Source organism: Cherax quadricarinatus, chromosome 35 (genome assembly GCF_038502225.1).
Source record: "Cherax quadricarinatus isolate ZL_2023a chromosome 35, ASM3850222v1, whole genome shotgun sequence".
Lineage (NCBI taxonomy): Eukaryota > Metazoa > Arthropoda > Malacostraca > Decapoda > Parastacidae > Cherax > Cherax quadricarinatus.
Genome location: NC_091326.1, coordinates 30,003,645 through 30,024,344, shown reverse-complemented (window position 1 = coordinate 30,024,344; position 20,700 = coordinate 30,003,645). Strand labels below are relative to the sequence as shown.

Sequence of the window (20,700 nt, the reverse complement as noted above, 5' to 3'; positions counted from 1 at the left end):
TTGTGGAACAGAGCTTTTCACCGTAGCTGCCTCGGACTTTACTCTGTTGACGACTACTCTCTGTGTTCTGTTAGTGAGGAAATTATAGATCCATCGACCGACTTTTCCTGTTATTCCTTTAGCACGCATTTTGTGCGCTATTACGCCATGGTCACACTTGTCGAAGGTTTTTGCAAAGTCTGTATATATTACATCTGCATTCTTTTTGTCTTCTAGTGCATTTAGGACCTTGTCGTAGTGATCCAATAGTTGAGACAGACAGGAGCGACCTGTTCTAAATCCATGTTGCCCTGGGTTGTGTAACTGATGGGTTTCTAGATGGGTGGTGATCTTGCTTCTTAAGACCCTTTCAAAGATTTTTATGATATGGGATGTTAGTGCTATTGGTCTGTAGTTCTTTGCTGTTAGATGGTGATGGGCAGGTAGATGGTGATGGGCAGGTAGATGGTGATGGGCAGGTAGATGGGGATGGGCAGGTAAATGGTGATGGGCAGTTAGATGGTGATCTGCAGGTAGCTGGTAATGGGTAGGTAGATTGTGGTGAGCAGGTGGATGGTGATGGGCAGGTAGATGATGATGGGCAGGTAAATTGGAATGGGCAGGTAGATGGTAACGGGCAGGTAGATGGTGATGGACAGGTAGATTGTGATGGGCAGGTAGATGGTGATGGGTAGGTAGATCGTGATGGGCAGTTAAATGGTGATGGGCAGGTAGATGGTAATGGGTAGGTAGATTGTGATGGGCAGGTAGATGGTGATGGGCAGGTAGACGATGAGGGGCAGGTAGATTGGGATGGGCAGGTAGATGGTAATGGGCAGGTAGATGGTAATGGGTAGGTAGATTGTGATGGGCAGGTAGATGGTGAAGGGCAGGTAGACGATGATGGGCAGATAAATGTTGATGGGCAGGTAGGTGGTGATGGGCAGGTAGATGTAGTGAGCCCTGGTAAGGACTGTGATAGGCATGGGCTTGTTAGTGGGAGGAGAGGCGTGGGGTTGTTAGAGAGAAGAGAGACGTGGGGCTGTTAGTGGGAAGAGAGGCACGGGGCTCTGAATGGGAAGATAGGCGTTGGGTTGTTATTGGAAAGAAAGGCGTGGGGTTGTGAGTGGGAGGAGAGGCGTGGGGTTGTAAGTGGAAGGAGAGGCGTGGAGTTGTGAGTGGGAAGAGAGGTGTGGGGCTGTGAGTGGGAAGAGAGGAGTGGAGTGGGGATGAAGAGATACAGTGAGAGAATGTGAACGATAGAGAGAAAGAAAGAGAGAGAGAGAGAGAGAAAGAGAGTGAGAGATAGATAGATAGAGAGAGAGAGAGAGAGAGAGAGAGAGAGAGAGAGAGAGAGAGAGAGAGAGAACACAATAACTTAATGGACGACACTCACGTCAACGATATAGTTGAGATGCTTCTTGATGATAAGAGATATAACATTGAAGAGAGAGTAAATGCAACAGCATCCCAACAACAACACCAGGAAGTTGACCACTTTGTAAGCCAGTACACTTTCTCCATAAAAGCTGTCCACCTCCTGTTTAATAAAGAAACACACATGTTACTTATTACAACAACTTTGATTCTGAAATATATATAGGTAGTAGGTTGGTAGACAGCAACCACCCAGGGAAGTACTACCGTCCTGCCAGATGACTGTGAAACAGAAACCTGTAACTGTTTTGCATGATGGTAGGATTGCTGGTTTCTTTTTCTGTCTCATAAACACGCTAGATAACAGGGATATCTTGCTACTCCTACTTACACTTTGGTCACACTTCACAGACACGCACATGCATATATATATACATACATCTAGGTTTTTCTCCTTTTTCTAAATAGCTCTTGTTCCTCTTTATTTCTTCTATTGTCCATGGGGAAGTGGAAAAGAATCTTTCCTCCGTAAGCCATGCGTGTCGTATGAGGCGACTAAAATGCCGGGAGCAATGGGCTAGTAACCCCTTCTCCTGTAGACATTTACTAAAAAAGAGAAGAAGAAAAACTTTATAAAACTGGGATGCTTAAATGTGCGTGGATGTAGTGCGGATGACAAGAAACAGATGATTGCTGATGTTATGAATGAAAAGAAGTTGGATGTCCTGGCCCTAAGCGAAACAAAGCTGAAGGGGGTAGGAGAGTTTCAGTGGGGGGAAATAAATGGGATTAAATCTGGAGTATCTGAGAGAGTTAGAGCAAAGGAAGGGGTAGCAGTAATGTTAAATGATCAGTTATGGAAGGAGAAAAGAGAATATGAATGTGTAAATTCAAGAATTTTGTGGATTAAAGTAAAGGTTGGATGCGAGAAGTGGGTCATAATAAGCGTGTATGCACCTGGAGAAGAGAGGAATGCAGAGGAGAGAGAGAGATTTTGGGAGATGTTAAGTGAATGTATAGGAGCCTTTGAACCAAGTGAGAGAGTAATTGTGGTAGGGCACCTGAATGCTAAAGTAGGAGAAACTTTTAGAGAGGGTGTGGTAGGTAAGTTTGGGGTGCCAGGTGTAAATGATAATGGGAGCCCTTTGACTGAACTTTGTATAGAAAGGGGTTTAGTTATAGGTAATACATATTTTAAGAAAAAGAGGATAAATAAGTATACAAGATATGATGTAGGGCGAAATGACAGTAGTTTGTTGGATTATGTATTGGTAGATAAAAGACTGTTGAGTAGACTTCAGGATGTACATGTTTATAGAGGGGCCACAGATATATCAGATCACTTTCTAGTTGTAGCTACACTGAGAGTAAAAGGTAGATGGGATACAAGGAGAATAGAAGCATCAGGGAAGAGAGAGGTGAAGGTTTATAAACTAAAAGAGGAGGCAGTTAGGGTAAGATATAAACAGCTATTGGAGGATAGATGGGCTAATGAGAGCATAGGCAATGGGGTCGAAGAGGTATGGGGTAGGTTTAAAAATGTAGTGTTAGAGTGTTCAGCAGAAGTTTGTGGTTACAGGAAAGTGGGTGCAGGAGGGAAGAGGAGCGATTGGTGGAATGATGATGTAAAGAGAGTAGTAAGGGAGAAAAAGTTAGCATATGAGAAGTTTTTACAAAGTAGAAGTGATGCAAGGAGGGAAGAGTATATGGAGAAAAAGAGAGAGGTTAAGAGAGTGGTGAAGCAATGTAAAAAGAGAGCAAATGAGAGAGTGGGTGAGATGTTATCAACAAATTTTGTTGAAAATAAGAAAAAGTTTTGGAGTGAGATTAACAAGTTAAGAAAGCCTAGAGAACAAATGGATTTGTCAGTTAAAAATAGGAGAGGAGAGTTATTAAATGGAGAGTTAGAGGTATTGGGAAGATGGAGGGAATATTTTGAGGAATTGTTAAATGTTGATGAAGATAGGGAAGCTGTGATTTCGTGTATAGGGCAAGGAGGAATAACATCTTGTAGGAGTGAGGAAGAGCCAGTTGTGAGTGTGGGGGAAGTTCGTGAGGCAGTAGGTAAAATGAAAGGGGGTAAGGCAGCTGGGATTGATGGGATAAAGATAGAAATGTTAAAAGCAGGTGGGGATATAGTTTTGGAGTGGTTGGTGCAATTATTTAATAAATGTATGGAAGAGGGTAAGGTACCTAGGGATTGGCAGAGAGCATGCATAGTTCCTTTGTATAAAGGCAAAGGGGATAAAAGAGAGTGCAAAAATTATAGGGGGATAAGTCTGTTGAGTATACCTGGTAAAGTGTATGGTAGAGTTATAATTGAAAGAATTAAGAGTAAGACGGAAAATAGGATAGCAGATGAACAAGGAGGCTTCAGGAAAGGTAGGGGGTGTGTGGACCAGGTGTTTACAGTGAAACATATAAGTGAACAGTATTTAGAAAAGGCTAAAGAGGTCTTTGTGGCATTTATGGATTTGGAAAAGGCGTATGACAGGGTGGATATGGGGGCAATGTGGCAGATGTTGCAAGTGTATGGTGTAGGAGGTAGGTTACTGAAAGCAGTGAAGAGTTTTTACGAGGATAGTGAGGCTCAAGTTAGAGTATGTAGGAAAGAGGGAAAATTTTTCCCAGTAAAAGTAGGCCTTAGACAAGGATGTGTGATGTCACCGTGGTTGTTTAATATATTTATAGATGGGGTTGTAAGAGAAGTAAATGCGAGGGTCTTGGCAAGAGGCGTGGAGTTAAAAGATAAGGAATCACACACAAAGTGGGAGTTGTCACAGCTGCTCTTTGCTGATGACACTGTGCTCATGGGAGATTCTGAAGAGAAGTTGCAGAGATTGGTGGGTGAATTTGGTAGGGTGTGCAAAAGAAGAAAATTAAAGGTGAATACAGGAAAGAGTAAGGTTATGAGGATAACAAAAAGATTAGGTGATGAAAGATTGAATATCAGATTGGAGGGAGAGAGTATGGAGGAGGTGAACGTATTCAGATATTTGGGAGTGGACGTGTCAGCAGATGGGTCTATGAAAGATGAGGTGAATCATAGAATTGATGAGGGAAAAAGAGTGAGTGGTGCACTTAGGAGTCTGTGGAGACAAAGAACTTTGTCCTTGGAGGCAAAGAGGGGAATGTATGAGAGTATAGTTTTACCAACGCTCTTATATGGGTGTGAAGCATGGGTGATGAATGTTGCAGCGAGGAGAAGGCTGGAGGCAGTGGAGATGTCATGTCTGAGGGCAATGTGTGGTGTGAATATAATGCAGAGAATTCGTAGTTTAGAAGTTAGGAGGAGGTGCGGGATTACCAAAACTGTTGTCCACATGGCTGAGGAAGGGTTGTTGAGGTGGTTCGGACATGTAGAGAGAATGGAGCGAAACAGAATGACTTCAAGAGTATATCAGTCTGTAGTGGAAGGAAGGCGGGGTAGGGGTCGGGCTAGGAAAGGTTGGAGGGAGGGGGTAAAGGAGGTTTTGTGTGCGAGGGGCTTGGACTTCCAGCAGGCATGCGTGAGCGTGTTTGATAGGAGTGACTGGAGACAAATGGTTTTTAATACTTGACGTGCTGTTGGAGTGTGAGCAAAGTAGCATTTATGAAGGGATTCAGGGAAACCGGCAGGCCGGACTTGAGTCCTGGAGATGGGAAGTACAGTGCCTGCACTCTGAAGGAGGGGTGTTAATGTTGCAGTTTAAAAACTGTAGTGTAAAGCACCCTTCTGGCAAGACAGTGATGGAGTGAATGATGGTGAAAGTTTTTCTTTTTCGGGCCACCCTGCCTTGGTGGGAATCGGCCAGTGTGATAATAAAAAAAATAAATAAATAAATATATATATATATATATATATATATATATATATACATATATATACATATATATATACATATATATATATACATATATATATATATATATATATATATATATATATATATATAAAGATGACAAAATACATTGACAAAGATACAATAGGGAGTAAAACAACATAGATAACAACTCAGAGCTACATCTCGAATACTTCGTCCAGCTCCCCGGCGGTGGGCCACGTGCCCAGAATGCTGCAGGCATTTCCCCTCTGGAGCTTTAGAGCACACTTGCCCCATGCTCCATGGGTCTCCGACCCCTATTGGAATGAAGTTATTGCTCTCATATTTGCGAGTGTTCTGGGTCTCCCTGTGGCTGGCAGCTCCACCCCGTTCAGCTATGTAGTATGGGAAGTAGGTGTCTGCCAATGTGGCGGCACAGGTGTAGTCCCAGGCAATCTGTTTTCCATCCTTTCAGGGTAGCATAATGACCCCATCAGGACGCTTTTGACTTCCGTCAGACCTCTGCACTTGGGGTTCCCGTTGGGCTGGGCAACGGGCTGTGGCGAGGCTTCTCTTTATAATGTCATTGACCTCCTCATGTCTGGCATACTTCCCATTTGATCTGTGACACACGAGACCATGAAGTCCATATTGATTAGACGTCGCCCTGCCGCAATTACACCTATGTTCGGTGAGGATGGGGGCAGCTAGGCGAAGAGCAACAACAATTCGAATGGCCTGTGGGTCGAGTCGAGTGCCCAGGGAGGAATTGGGAACAACTAGAAGGAAATCTCCTGGATGTGGTGCCTTCACCGCTAGGAGACAAGCTTTGTCCTTTCCAGAATCGTTGGTGAGCATTTTGTTGGCATTTTTTTCCATGATTGGTTTGTCCTACTGGGATTGTTTGTGCTCTTTGTGTGTGGGGCGTCATGAGATTTTGCCCACCATGAGGCGGGCCAAAGCAGCATGGGTTCGAGTCCATGGCTAGTGCAGTGTTATTATTGATCACTACCACTTGTTCGTGGGTGCAATAATATATATATATATATATATATATATATATATACATATATATATATATACATATATATATATATATATATATACATATATATATATATATATACATACATCTAGGTTTTTCTCCTTTTTCTAAATAGCTCTTGTTCTTTTTTATTTCTTCTATTGTCCATGGGGAAGTGGAAAAGAATCTTTCCTCCGTAAGCCATGCGTGTCGTATGAGGCGACTAAAATGCCGGGAGCAATGGGCTAGTAACCCCTTCTCCTGTATACAATTACTAAAAAAGAGAAGAAGAAAAACTTTATAAAACTGGGTTGCTTAAATGTGCGTGGATGCAGTGCGGATGACAAGAAACAGATGATTGCTGATGTTATGAATGAAAAGAAGTTGGATGTCCTGGCCCTAAGCGAAACAAAGCTGAAGGGGGTAGGAGAGTTTCAGTGGGGGGAAATAAATGGGATTAAATCTGGAGTATCTGAGAGAGTTAGAGCAAAGGAAGGGGTAGCAGTAATGTTAAATGATCAGTTATGGAATGAGAAAAGAGAATATGAATGTGTAAATTCAAGAATTATGTGGATTAAAGTAAAGGTTGGATGCGAGAAGTGGGTCATAATAAGCGTGTATGCACCTGGAGAAGAGAGGAATGCAGAGGAGAGAGAGAGGTTTTGGGAGATGTTAAGTGAATATATAGGAGCCTTTGAACCAAGTGAGAGAGTAATTGTGGTAGGGGACTTGAATGCTAAAGTAGGAGAAACTTTTAGAGAGGGTGTGGTAGGTAAGTTTGGGGTGCCAGGTGTAAATGATAATGGGAGCCCTTTGATTGAACTTTGTATAGAAAGGGGTTTAGTTATAGGTAATACATATTTTAAGAAAAAGAGGATAAATAAGTATACACGATATGATGTAGAGCGAAATGACTGTAGTTTGTTGGATTATGTATTGGTAGATAAAAGACTGTTGAGTAGACTTCAGGATGTACATGTTTATAGAGGGGCCACAGATATATCAGATCATTTTCTAGTTGTAGCTACACTGAGAGTAAAAGGTAGATGGGATACAAGGAGAATAGAAGCATCAGGGAAGAGAGAGGTGAAGGTTTATAAACTAAAAGAGGAGGCAGTTAGGGTAAGATATAAACAGCTATTGGAGGATAGATGGGCTAATGAGAGCATAGGCAATGGGGTCGAAGAGGTATGGGGTAGGTTTAAAAATGTAGTGTTAGAGTGTTCAGCAGAAGTTTGTGGATACAGGAAAGTGGGTGCGGGAGGGAAGAGGAGCGATTGGTGGAATGATGATGTAAAGAGAGTAGTAAGGGAGAAAAAGTTAGCATATGAGAAGTTTTTACAAAGTAGAAGTGATGCAAGGAGGGAAGAGTATATGGAGAAAAAGAGAGAAGTTAAGAGAGTGGTGAAGCAATGTAAAAAGAGAGCAAATGAGAGAGTGGGTGAGATGTTATCAACAAATTTTGTTGAAAATAAGAAAAAGTTTTGGAGTGAGATTAACAAGTTAAGAAAGCCTAGAGAACAGATGGATTTGTCAGTTAAAAATAGGAGAGGAGAGTTATTAAATGGAGAGTTAGAGGTATTGGGAAGATGGAAGGAATATTTTGAGGAATTGTTAAATGTTGATGAAGATAGGGAAGCTGTGATTTCGTGTATAGGGCAAGGAGGAATAACATCTTGTAGGAGTGAGGAAGAGCCAGTTGTGAGTGTGGGGGAAGTTCGTGAGGCAGTAGGTAAAATGAAAGGGGGTAAGGCAGCCGGGATTGATGGGATAAAGATAGAAATGTTAAAAGCAGGTGGGGATATAGTTTTGGAGTGGTTGGTGCAATTATTTAATAAATGTATGGAAGAGGGTAAGGTACCTAGGGATTGGCAGAGAGCATGCATAGTTCCTTTGTACAAAGGCAAAGGGGACAAAAGAGAGTGCAAAAATTATAGGGGGATAAGTCTGTTGAGTGTACCTGGTAAAGTGTATGGTAGAGTTATAATTGAAAGAATTAAGAGTAAGACGGAGAATAGTATAGCAGATGAACAAGGAGGCTTTAGGAAAGGTAGGGGGTGTGTGGACCAGGTGTTTACAGTGAAACATATAAGTGAACAGTATTTAGATAAGGCTAAAGAGGTCTTTGTGGCATTTATGGATTTGGAAAAGGCGTATGACAGGGTGGATAGATGTTGCAAGTGTATGGTGTAGGAGGTAGGTTACTGAAAGCAGTGAAGAGTTTTTACGAGGATAGTGAGGCTCAAGTTAGAGTATGTAGGAAAGAGGGAAATTTTTTCCCAGTAAAAGTAGGCCTTAGACAAGGATGTGTGATGTCACCGTGGTTGTTTAATATATTTATAGATGGGGTCGTAAGAGAAGTAAATGCGAGGGTCTTGGCAAGAGGCGTGGAGTTAAAAGATAAGGAATCACACACAAAGTGGGAGTTGTCACAGCTGCTCTTTGCTGATGACACTGTGCTCTTGGGAGATTCTGAAGAGAAGTTGCAGAGATTGGTGGATGAATTTGGTAGGGTGTGCAAAAGAAGAAAATTAAAGGTGAATACAGGAAAGAGTAAGGTTATGAGGATAACAAAAAGATTAGGTGATGAAAGATTGAATATCAGATTGGAGGGAGAGAGTATGGAGGAGTTGAACGTATTCAGATATTTGGGAGTGGACGTGTCAGCGGATGGGTCTATGAAAGATGAGGTGAATCATAGAATTGATGAGGGAAAAAGAGTGAGTGGTGCACTTAGGAGTCTGTGGAGACAAAGAACTTTGTCCTTGGAGGCAAAGAGGGGAATGTATGAGAGTATAGTTTTACCAACGCTCTTATATGGGTGTGAAGCGTGGGTGATGAATGTTGCAGCGAGGAGAAGGCTGGAGGCAGTGGAGATGTCATGTCTGAGGGCAATGTGTGGTGTGAATATAATGCAGAGAATTCGTAGTTTGGAAGTTAGGAGGAGGTGCGGGATTACCAAAACTGTTGTCCAGAGGGCTGAGGAAGGGTTGTTGAGGTGGTTCGGACATGTAGAGAGAATGGAGCGAAACAGAATGACTTCAAGAGTGTATCAGTCTGTAGTGGAAGGAAGGCGGGGTAGGGGTCGGCCTAGGAAGGGTTGGAGGGAGGGGGTAAAGGAGGTTTTGTGTGCGAGGGGCTTGGACTTCCAGCAGGCATGCGTGAGCGTGTTTGATAGGAGTGAATGGAGACAAATGGTTTTTAATACTTGACGTGCTGTTGGAGTGTGAGCAAAGTAACATTTATGAAGGGATTCAGGGAAACCGGCAGGCCGGACTTGAGTCCTGGAGATGGGAAGTACAGTGCCTGCACTCTGAAGGAGGGGTGTTAATGTTGCAGTTTAAAAACTGTAGTGTAAAGCACCCTTCTGGCAAGACAGTGATGGAGTGAATGATGGTGAAAGTTTTTCTTTTTCGGGCCACCCTGCCTTGGTGGGAATCGGCCGGTGTGATAATAAAAAAAAAAATATATATATATATATATATATATATATATATATATATATATATATATATATATATATATATATATATATATATATATATATATATATGTATATATATATAAAAGAAAGAAGGAACACTGCAACAGGCCTACTGACCCATGCTGAGCAGGTCCATGTCTCTCCCCCCGGATAAGCCCAATGACCCACCCAGTCTGGTCACCTGGTTGCTGCTTGCTGCGGCTGCGCCATATTATTTCTTATTTTATTCAGTCTAGAGTATATAACATGTTTGTATGTTATTTATAGTGTTTATTATATCATATTAGATCAATTCTGATAGATAAATAAGCCGTAGAGTTGATATATAAGCTGATATAAGCGTAATAATGAAGTAATTTCTTCTGGCACACTCTGGAGCAGGAGTACTGCCGAGTGTTCCAATATGGTTCCTGGTTGTCTCCAAGTCTACGGATAAGCTCCGCCTACTGTTTTATGATGCCAAATAGTCAGTTATTATATTAGAAAGAATAATGCAAGAAAAAGCGATAAGAAACAAGGAAAAAATTCCAAAAAATATATGGGCTGTGAGCAGACTGGCTACCCACATCGCCGTCACCATACCTGATATAAATGACTATAATTTCTTGTAGAAACGTCGTAGAACATTCATTCTGGTACCATTGTGTTGCCAAAGAGTTAAGCTATTTTTCGGTATAAATAACTCAATTTCCATAATTTTTTTTTGAGAGCGCGAGGAAAATTTCTGATACAGCCCTCTTCAGCAAAGCATAAAAGGAAAATAATGTGAAGAATGTAGAATTATATACAAAAGATGAGGTAATCAGTCCGTCAGTCTTGGAGTTGGTGAAGAGCACTTCAAGACTACGGTACTTATCACCAATTCCAAGGCTGAGGTATAGATTATCCCAGCATTTGTATATAATCCTACACTTTTCACATGTTCTAGTAGTGATAAAACCAGTGTTTGTCGAAACGTCTACAAATAAGGATACCCAGATGCTACAGGTGTGTCTAAATCTTGATCTTCACTGACGTAAGGTTTCATCTGCACTGGAGGCTTCAGTTTAACACAAGGATGAATAACAATTCTGGAGACAGTAAACGATGTAGGGAAGTTATTTTTTATATTTTTTTTATTAACACATCGGCAGTCTCCCACCAAGGTTCGATGGGCCAAAAAAGAAAAACTTTCACCATCATTCACTCCATCACTTTCTTGCCAGAGCCGCACTCACATTACAGTTATAAAACTGCAACATTAACACCCCTCCTTCAGAGTGCAGACACTGTACTTCCCATCTCCAGGACTTAACTCCGGCCTGCCGGTTTCCCTGAATCCCTTCATAAATGTTACCTTGCTCACACTCCAACAGCACGTCAAGTCCTAAAAACTATTTGCCACCATTTGCTATCTAACACGCTCACGCATGCTTGCTGGAAGTCCAAGCCCCTCTCACAAAAAACCTCCTTTATCCCCTCCCTCCAACTTTTCCTAGGCCTACCTCCACCCCTACCTTCCCTCCACTACAGATTTATACATTCTCGAAGTCATTCTATTTTGTTCAGTCCTCTCTACATGTCCAAACCACCTCAACAACCTCAGCCCTCTGGATAACAGTTTTGGTAATCCTGCACCTCCTCCTCCTCTTAATTTCCAAATTACGAATTCTCTGCTGTACATTAACATTTCATTTCAAAGCAGGTGAAATTGCAGATCTAGAGAGTGTACAGAGATCCTTTACTGCACGTATAAGTTCTGTCAAGCACCTTTACTACTGGGAACACTTGGAAGCACTTGACTTGTACTCGTTGGAATGCAGTCGAGAGAGATAGAGTATATCATAATCTACACTTGGAAATTCCTGGAAGGAATGGTCCCGAATCAACACACAGAAATCAGCCCCTACGAAAGTTAAAGACTGGGCAGGCGATGCAAAATACCCCTAAATAAAAGTAGGGGCGCCATTGGTACACTAAGAGAAAACATCATAAGTGTCCGGGGCCCAAGACTGTTCAACAGCCTCCCACCAAGTATAAGGGGAATTACCAATAGGCCCCTGGCTGCCTTCAAGAGGGAGCTGGATAGATACCTAAAGTCAGTGCCGGATCAGCTGGGCTGTGGTTCGTACGTTGGACTACATGCTGCCAGCAGTAACAGCCTTTGTTAATCAGGCCCTTATCCACCGGGAGGCCTTGTCGTGGACGGGGCCGCGGGGGCATTGATTCACGGAATAACCTCCAGGTAGACTACAGGCAGGTATATTCACACCACACATTGAACTTAGACATAACATCTCCACTGCCTCCAGCCTTCTCCTAGTTGCAACATTCACCACCCATGCTTCGCATCCACATAAGAGCGCTGGTATAACTATACTCTCATACACTCTCCTCTTTGCTTCCATGGTCAAAGTTTTTTGTCTCCATAGACTCTTAAGTGCACCACTCACCTTTTTCTCATCAATTCTATGATTTGCCTCAACTTTCACAGACCCATCTGCTGACACATACACTCATAAATATCAGAATATATTTCCCTCCTTCATACTCTCACCCTCCAATGTGATATCCAATCTTTCGTTACCTATTTTTTTGTTATCCTCATAACCTTATTCTTTCCTATATTCACTTTTAATTTACTTCTTTTACATTCCCTACCATATTCATTCACCAACCTCTGCAACTTCTCCTCAGAATCTCCCAAGAGCACAGTGTCATCAGCAAAGAGCAACTTTGACAACTCCCACACCTCTTGCCAAATCCCGAGCCTTCACTTCTCTTACAACTCCATCTATAAATATTTTGAACAACCACGGTGACATCACACATCCTTGTCTAAGGCCTACTTTTACTGGGAAATAATCTCCCTCTTGCCTATATACTCTAACCTGAGCCTCACCATCCTCGTAAAAACTCTTCACTGCTTTCAGTAACCTTCCTTGTATTCCATACTTTTGCAACATCTGCCACATTGCCCCCCTATCCACCCTATCATATGCCTTTTCCAAATCCATAAATTCCACAAAAACCTCTTTATCCTTATCTATATACTGTTCACCTATATGTTTCACTGCTATCCTACTCTCCGTCTTACTCTTAATTTTTTTCAGTAACTCTACCATGCACTTTACCAGGTATACTCAACTTATTCCCCTATAAATTTTACACTGTTTATACAAAGGAACTATGCATGCTCTCTGCCAATCCCTAGGTACCTTACCCTCTTCCATACATTTATTAAATAATTGCACCAACCACTCCAAAATTATATCCCCTCCTACTTTTAACATTTCTATTTTTATCCCATCAATCCCAGCTGCCTTACCCCCTTTCATTTTACCTACTGCCTTACGAACTTCCCCCACACTCACAACTGTCTCTTCCTCACTCCTACAAGATGCTATTCCTCCTTGCCCTATACACGAAATCACAGCTTCCCTATCTTCATCAACATTAATAATTCCTCAAAATGTTCCCTCCATCTTCCCGATACTCTAACTCACCATTTAATAACTCTCCTCTCCTATTTTTAACTGACAAATCCATTTGTTCCCTAGGCTTCCTCAACTTATTAATCTCACTCCAAAATTTTTTCTTATTCTCAGCAAAATTTGTTGATAACATCTCACCTACTCTGTCATTTGCTCTCTTTAAACATTGCTTCAAAACTCTCTTAACCTCTCTTTTCTCTATATATATACTCTTCCCTCTTTGCATCACTTCTGCTTTGTAAAAACCTCTCATATGCTTTGCTAATCTCAAGGACAGTATTAAGCGCCGAGATAGATACCTGAGAGGCAAAAGAGTTGGAGGTGACAGGAAGTTGTGAAACTAAATCTTGGTTCCAGTCGTATGTAAACCACGACTTGGTATAAACCTTGGTAATAAATACCGACAAGTTGGTTTAGAAAGACACGTAAGCAAACACTATAACATATTTATTAGAAAACGTTTCGGTCCTGGGACCTTGATCACTTCTAGTGATCAAGGTCACAGGACCGAAACGTTTTCTAATAAATATGTTATAGTGTTTGCTTACGTGTCTTTCTAAACCAAACCACGACTTAAAGACTGAATACTAATTCCCGACCTTACCTGAATCGCTATGTAATCGCCGAAGCCAATTGTGGAAAAGGAGATGTAGCAGAAGTAGACGGACTCAAAGTAGCTCCAGTTCTCTTCCTGGAAAAGACAAGAGGACCATTAATCCTGAAGAAACCTTTATGTATTTACTTTCTTTCCGCCGTAGTGCATTCATATTTCTTAATTATTTCACCTCTGTGAATGAAATTCAAAATTGAGAATGTTTTTTGTATTTCCAAATTTGCAATCTTGTATTGAAAGGCTACTTGATCGGTTTGCCTTTAATAGTTATCCGTACATTTAGTGTTTATCTGATTTTTATTTTTAATCTAAAAATTTCCTCCAGAACTTGAGAATGCCTCTTCTGATAAGCTTGAAATTTGTAACCCTGGTGTACCGTACGAAGAGGAAGGCTTAATGAGACATACGGCTGTACTGGCGCCTCTCCACCAGATTTATAGACTAAAATGTGATTTAGGTTTTTGTGCAATAACCTGAGGAGGCCTAGTTATAGAGAAAGATTTTGTTAATGGAGTGTATGGGTGCCTATTTCTAAATAAAAATTATTCTCTATAACATAACTAAAAAAGGAGAAGAAACTAGAGGACTCTTGTGCTCAGCTTAATTTTTTTAGCACTGTCCAATTTTGTGCAGTAAAATGTTCACTGTCGAGGACTCATTATGTTAATTTTATTTAAAATATTAGGATATTGGTTTCTGTGAGATAACTAAAGAATACTACTACTGATCGGCTTCAAACTCAACGCTTGTGTATCGTACTTCGAAAAAGATTCGGATTTGTTTTGAACTGCATTCGTTCCAATATGCTGTTTTTATTGATCCCATTTTGATATTGGTTTCTGTGTAATTACTTGAGAATGTCTCTTCATATCGGCTTGTAACTTTCAACTCTTTAAATAATTCAATTGATCTCTATGATGTAAAAATCCCACTCCCCTCCCTTGAAAATCCCAGGCTCTGTTCGGAGAGTGATTCCTCTCATATTTTTAGTGTTTGGCTGGGTTGAGTTCTAACTCTTGTGCTTCTTGAGGTTGACCTACAGTTCCTGGTTCTTTTTCATGATGCTAAGCTTCATGAACTAGATTGTGTTTTCATCGGAAATTTAAGAGCCTCTTGAAGCTGTTGGGTTACAGCTCCTTGATCTTTTAACATCGTTAAATAATGGCTTCCAGTGTTGTTGTGGGAGTTGAGCTGTAGCTCCTCACTCCATGAATTTTTTGGTACGATATAGGGCGTAATGACAATTGTTGGGTATACTTCAGGATGTACACGTTTATAGAGTGACCAGAGATAGATAATTTTTTAGCTATGGCTACAGTGAGAGCAAAAGATAGATGGGATACAAGGAGAATGGCATCAGCAAGTAAGAGAGAGGTGAACGTTTATTAACTAAAGGAGGAGGTAGTTAGGGTAAGATATAAGCAACTATTGGCAGAAAAATGGGCTAGTGAGAGTACAGGCAACGAGGTTGAATAAGTATGGGATAGATTTAAGAATGTAGTGTTAGAGTATTCGGCAGAAGTTCGTGGTTACAGGAAAGTGGGTGCGGGAGGGAAGAAGAGCAATTAGTGGAATGATGAGGTAAAGAGAGAAAAAGTTAGCATATGAGAGGTTCTTACCAAGTAGAAGTGTTACAAGGAGGGAGGAGTATATGGAGAGAAAAAGAAAGGTTAAAAGAGTGGAAAAGGAATGAGAAAGGAGAGCAAATGAGAGAGTGGGTGAGATGCTATCAACAAAGTTTGATGAGAATAAGAAAAATTTTGGAATGAGATTAATAAGTTAGGAAACCCTAAAGAAAACTGCCGATGTGTTAATAAAATACATATATATTTAGAACGAAAGAGAGAGAGAGAGAGAGAGAGAGAGAGAGAGAGAGCAATATCCCAGAAACAAGTACCATATATAATAATGCTTGGTTAAGATAAGATAAGATTTCGTTCGGATTTTTAACCCCGGAGGGTTAGCCACCCAGGATAATCCATAAAAGTCAGTGCTTCATCGAGGACTGTCTGTCTTATTTCCATTGTGGTCCTCAATCTTGTCCCGAGGATGCCACCCACACCAGTCGACTAACACCCAGGTACCTATTTGCTGCTAGGTGAACAGAACAACAGGTATAAGAAAACGCGTCGAAATGTTTCTACCCCTCCGGGAATCGAACCCGGGCCCTCCGTGTGTGAAGCGAGAGGTTTGCCAGGCAAGCCACGGGGTCACCTCGATGAGTAAGACATGGGGAACGGTTGTGTATCTTTACCTCCTGTTTCTGTTGTCTCCAATATTAAAGTTCTCTGTGTGTTCTATGGAAGAAACCTACTGAGCAGGCGATACGTTTCGACAGTAAAGGTACCCATATGCTGCACGAGCGTCTTCTTACTCAGGTACTATGTAGCTCCCTCGAGCCAACCTCGTGTAAACAGAACGATAAGACAACACTCGAAGACTTCCACTGACCTTCATGTACAATACGGCGCCAAGAACGATGAGGATGATAGAGAAGATGATGAGGTAGAACATGTCCCAGTACAACGAGGGTTTATAAGTGTCCAACTCTTCATCGTCATCGTCGTCTTCTTCGTCATTAGAATCTGTCTCTCGTCGCTTGATCTTGACCACTGCGTCTTTCTTGGCCGCTGCCTTTGCCTTCCTCTGTTCCTTCCAGTCGTGATGCGCCCTGAAGGAAGGTTGGTTGGACTACGTAAAGAAATGGATTAACCTTATTTTGGGAAGTTCCCTAAGTAACATACAAGTGTTAGGAGTCTCGAGAAAAGAGAGTGAGAGAGAAAATTGCAGAGTGATTATAAAATAAACTGTTGAAAGTAGTTACAGGAGACGTTTGTCGATATTTACGAGGTCAGTTCGTATTGACTCGTGTCTAGCGAGCTATTGATTGGGTTTCCAGCCGGGTCGTTTTACTGTCTCAAGTTTACTGCCTCTTAAACTAACCTTCAGGAAACTCCCTAGCATTTTACATCCCATACTTCATCTGTATTTTCCCTACAACAGTATGCAATCATCAAATTTCTTAGCCTTCCCTTTCAGTTTGTAATATGAAGGAAGTCTCACACTTTTTGTGTGTTATCCGACAGACAATCTCTTGTACCCTTCATTCAGCAACGTTCTTGTTTAAACTAAAGTGTGTTGAACAGACACATGCCTCAGTTTACACAGTTATTCGTTCGAGAATAATGCTATTCGTCCCGAGACCTCAGTCATAATGTCTGTATACAGACTCAAATGCTCCTGCTTAATTATTAGTTACATCTCACTAATCTTTGTATTCAACTTATTGTAGCAACCGTTAACTTACCACCACTTTATGTTTGCTCTTCATTTTGATATTTCTTTAATACCATATCAGTCTCTCATGTAATTCTTCTTCACATTTTCTAAGCCACTTCCTCATAAGATAAACTCTGCTTCTCTGGTGAATCAGAAATATGCAGCACGTTTTTATTTTGCAGACGTTCCGCCATCCAGTGGATTTGTCAATACTTTGGCAAGAAGGGAAGACTGTAAAAGAGGAGGTAATCAGTCCCTAAGCCTCGTAGAGCTACATAACATAGGAGAAAATGAGGTAAAGTTTCTCTCATTTGTTGAGCACCGTATTCAAGATGAATCTGAAGCACAGGTAGGAAGATGAGTGCTTATATACTGGAGTGAGAAGAGGTGTAGCAGATGAAGGCATTGTCACTGGTAGGCAAAAGCGTGGTAGAAAGAAGAGTGAAAAAAAAAAGAAATCGTGAGATATGGGAGGACTGCTGGGTAGGAATCGACTGTGGACATCACACTGCTGTCAAAATATCTTCATGCGCATGAATGCAGAGCTCCCACACGCTCGTACAGGCAACCACAAGCACACATCAGCTGAAAGATTAAATCATCTAGTCCCAGTCAGTATTGTTATAGTGGGTAGGCGAAGATGCCTGAAACGTCTCTATCCTCAGTCTGGTACAGATATGAATGGTGGAAAAAGACGAGAAGCTTGAGGTAAACAGCCCCTCAGCCTGGAGTCACGTGTTCAGTCTACCAGTCTTGATGGATTCAACACATTGACTTGATGGCTGAGGAACTGTTTACCTCAAATTCCTTCTGTTCTTCCACCATTCATTTCTGTACCACACTGAGGAAACCACTTGTTGGCTGAACGTTTCCACAATAAAGATACCCAAGTCTTGCACATGTGTCTCAATCTCCCTGTTATTGTCGGCTGATGAGGGACAGCAGCTAGAGCTTTTAACCCCAGCAGTGAATGATCGTTGGCATCTCTAAGAGTAGCTTTCAGGGATCTCAGCAAAGAGTCACAAAATAAAAACAAGATCGGAGTACAAGACAAACTCAAACTACTCAGTAGAACGTAAGTCAAATGTGAGACCTGGAAGTTACAATGTCAAATGATCTCACGTTTAAGGAAAACAAAATTTGATTAGAGCAACTGCTGGAAAAATGAGATGTGCTATGATAATGATGACACTCTTCAGGTTACTCGTTCTCTCTAGGCAGGAGTATTGCTGTGTACTAACGGCCCCATCAAGGCAGAAGAAACTGCTGAGCTGGAGAATGTGCAGAGAACCTTCACAGCTCTGAGTCCTTATAACTGTACTCCCCAGAACATAGGCAAGAAAAAATCATCGTAATACTGGAGGGATTGGTCCCATACCTTCACACCGAAATAACTACTTATGAACAAAAGAGGTTTGGCAGATGGTGGAGGATACTGCCAATGAGTATCCTGAGACATAATTCAGATTCTTCAACGCCCTCCTTTCACGCATAAGGGAATCACCAACATATCCTTAGCTATCTTCAAGAGAGGATTCGATAGATTCCTCAGCCAGGTTGTTGTGCATACGTTGGACTGTGGTCAACAATAACTTGATTGATAAAGCCTGGTCTGGGATTAGGTTGCAGGGACGGGGACCTCCGGAAGCGACTACAGGTAAACAACAGGCCCATCTTTGAGCATGTAGCACCAGCATGGAACCTTCGACTGATAAAATATATTAGAACTCGGGAGAGGTGTGCATCAAAGCTTGTTGCAGAGTTAAGGTGAATGAGCAATGTTAAGAAACTAAAATGGTATAAAATACCGACAGGTTGTTAGGTAAGACACATATGCAACAATACAATACTATGGAACAATGCTCTTCTCCAGACTGAGGGACTGACCACCTCAAAACTTTAAGGGTGATGGACTGGTTACATCGTCTTCAAGTATCTTCTGCTTCTATCAACTTTTCTGTACTTGACTGAAGAAGCCTACTGTGTAGGCGAAACGTTTCATAATAAAGATACCTAACTGTTGCATATGTGTCTTACCTAACAACGTTAAGAAACTACAGATGCTGAACTTTACAACATAAAAACCAGGGAAGACGTGATAACGACATGCAAAATACTCAGTGTTTTTGCTTAGGTGGACACGGATAGACAGTAATAAAGGCAAGAAAGGGAAGCGTGAGGGCACTGCTGAAAATTTACAACACAGTCGAAGCATTTTTCAGCCTGAAGATGGTCAGGAAGTGGAATAACCTGGACAAAGAAGTGGTGAAGACAGGTTTCATACAGAGCTTTACAAGAGGTATGACAGTATCCACAAGGCTAGGAAATCCAGCAGGGCCAGGAGCTGAGACTTCACCCCTGCAGTCACAAATAGGTGAATGCACAAATATGCATGCGTTCACACACACACACACACACACACATCATGGGGGATCTCAATCAAAGAGAGATAGACTGGGAAAAATCTGGAGCCTCATGGGGGACCTGAAACATGGAGGGACAAGATGATGGAAACAATATTGGAAAACTTCATGCACCAACATGTTAGGGATACAACCAGAGAGAGAGTGGAGAGGATCTTGCAGCAAGACTGGGTCACATATTCATCTTAAGCAGTTCGGACATAGGGGATATCACACATGAAAGACCCCTTGGCGATAGTGATCACGACGTCCTGAGTTTTGAATAATTTGTAGAGTTAACAGTGAAGAATGCAGCATAACGAGAAGAACAGGAGAAGCCAAGCTTCAAAAAAGGGAACTACATAGGCATGAGGAGATTCCTGCATGAAGTACAGTGGGAAAGAGAACTAGAGAGAAAGACAGTAAATGAAATGATGGAACTAATGATGACTAAGAACAGGGAGGCGGAGGAGAAGTTCACACCAAAGGGTAACAGAAAAAATTGTGAGACCAGAGTGAGCCCATGGTTTAACTGGAGTTATTAAGAGGCGAAAGCCAAGTGTGTTAGAGAATGAAAAAAAATATATAAAAAGCAGAGGACTCAATAAAACAAGGAGTTGAGCAGAAAAGCTAGAAACGAATATGCAGGGATTAGGAGAGGCTCAGAGGCAGTACAAGAATGGCATAGGATCAAAAGCCAAATCAGAACTAAAGTTGTTATAAAGTCACATTAGAAGGAAAACAACAGTCAAGGACCAGGTAATCAGGCTGAGGAAAGAAGGAGAGGAGCTGACGAAGAGTGACCAAGACGTATGTGAAGAAATTAACACAAGATTTAGAGAAGTATTCACAGTAGAGACTGGAATGTTTCCATTAAACCGAGGAGGTAGGGTGCACCAGCAAGTGCTGAACACAATACACATAACCAAGGAGGAGGTGAAGAAACCACTAGGTGAACTAGATACCTCGAAGGCGGTGGACCCGGATAACATATCTCCATGGATCCTGAGTGTGGGAGCAGAAGAACTGTGTGTGTCGCCAGCAGCAATCTTCAGTAAATCTATCGAAACAGAGCAACTGCCTGAGGCGTGGAAGACAGCAAATGTAGTTAAAATTTTTAAGAAAGGAGGCAGACAAACCAATGTCACTGACATGGATAGTATAGAAAGTCATGGTGAAATGTGGTGGAGCACATTAACAAGGACTGGGCTTATACATGACTGTCAGCACGGCTTCAGGGATGGGAAATCCTGTGTATCAAATCTA

At 41.6% G+C, this 20,700-nt stretch overlaps 1 protein-coding gene across 1 annotated transcript in view; it reads right to left on the bottom strand.

The window, feature by feature from the left end:
- Nucleotides 1-20,700, bottom strand: part of LOC128695222 (potassium channel subfamily K member 13-like) — a 73,798-nt gene that overhangs the window by 8,924 nt on the left and 44,174 nt on the right. Inside the window, exons 4-6 of the mRNA XM_053785739.2 lie at nucleotides 16,205-16,424; nucleotides 13,745-13,831; nucleotides 1,376-1,519 (exon numbers count right to left, since the gene is read on the bottom strand). Of these exons, the coding sequence (XP_053641714.2) occupies nucleotides 1,376-1,519; nucleotides 13,745-13,831; nucleotides 16,205-16,424 (451 nt within the window). The remainder of the gene's footprint in view (nucleotides 1-1,375; nucleotides 1,520-13,744; nucleotides 13,832-16,204; nucleotides 16,425-20,700) is intronic.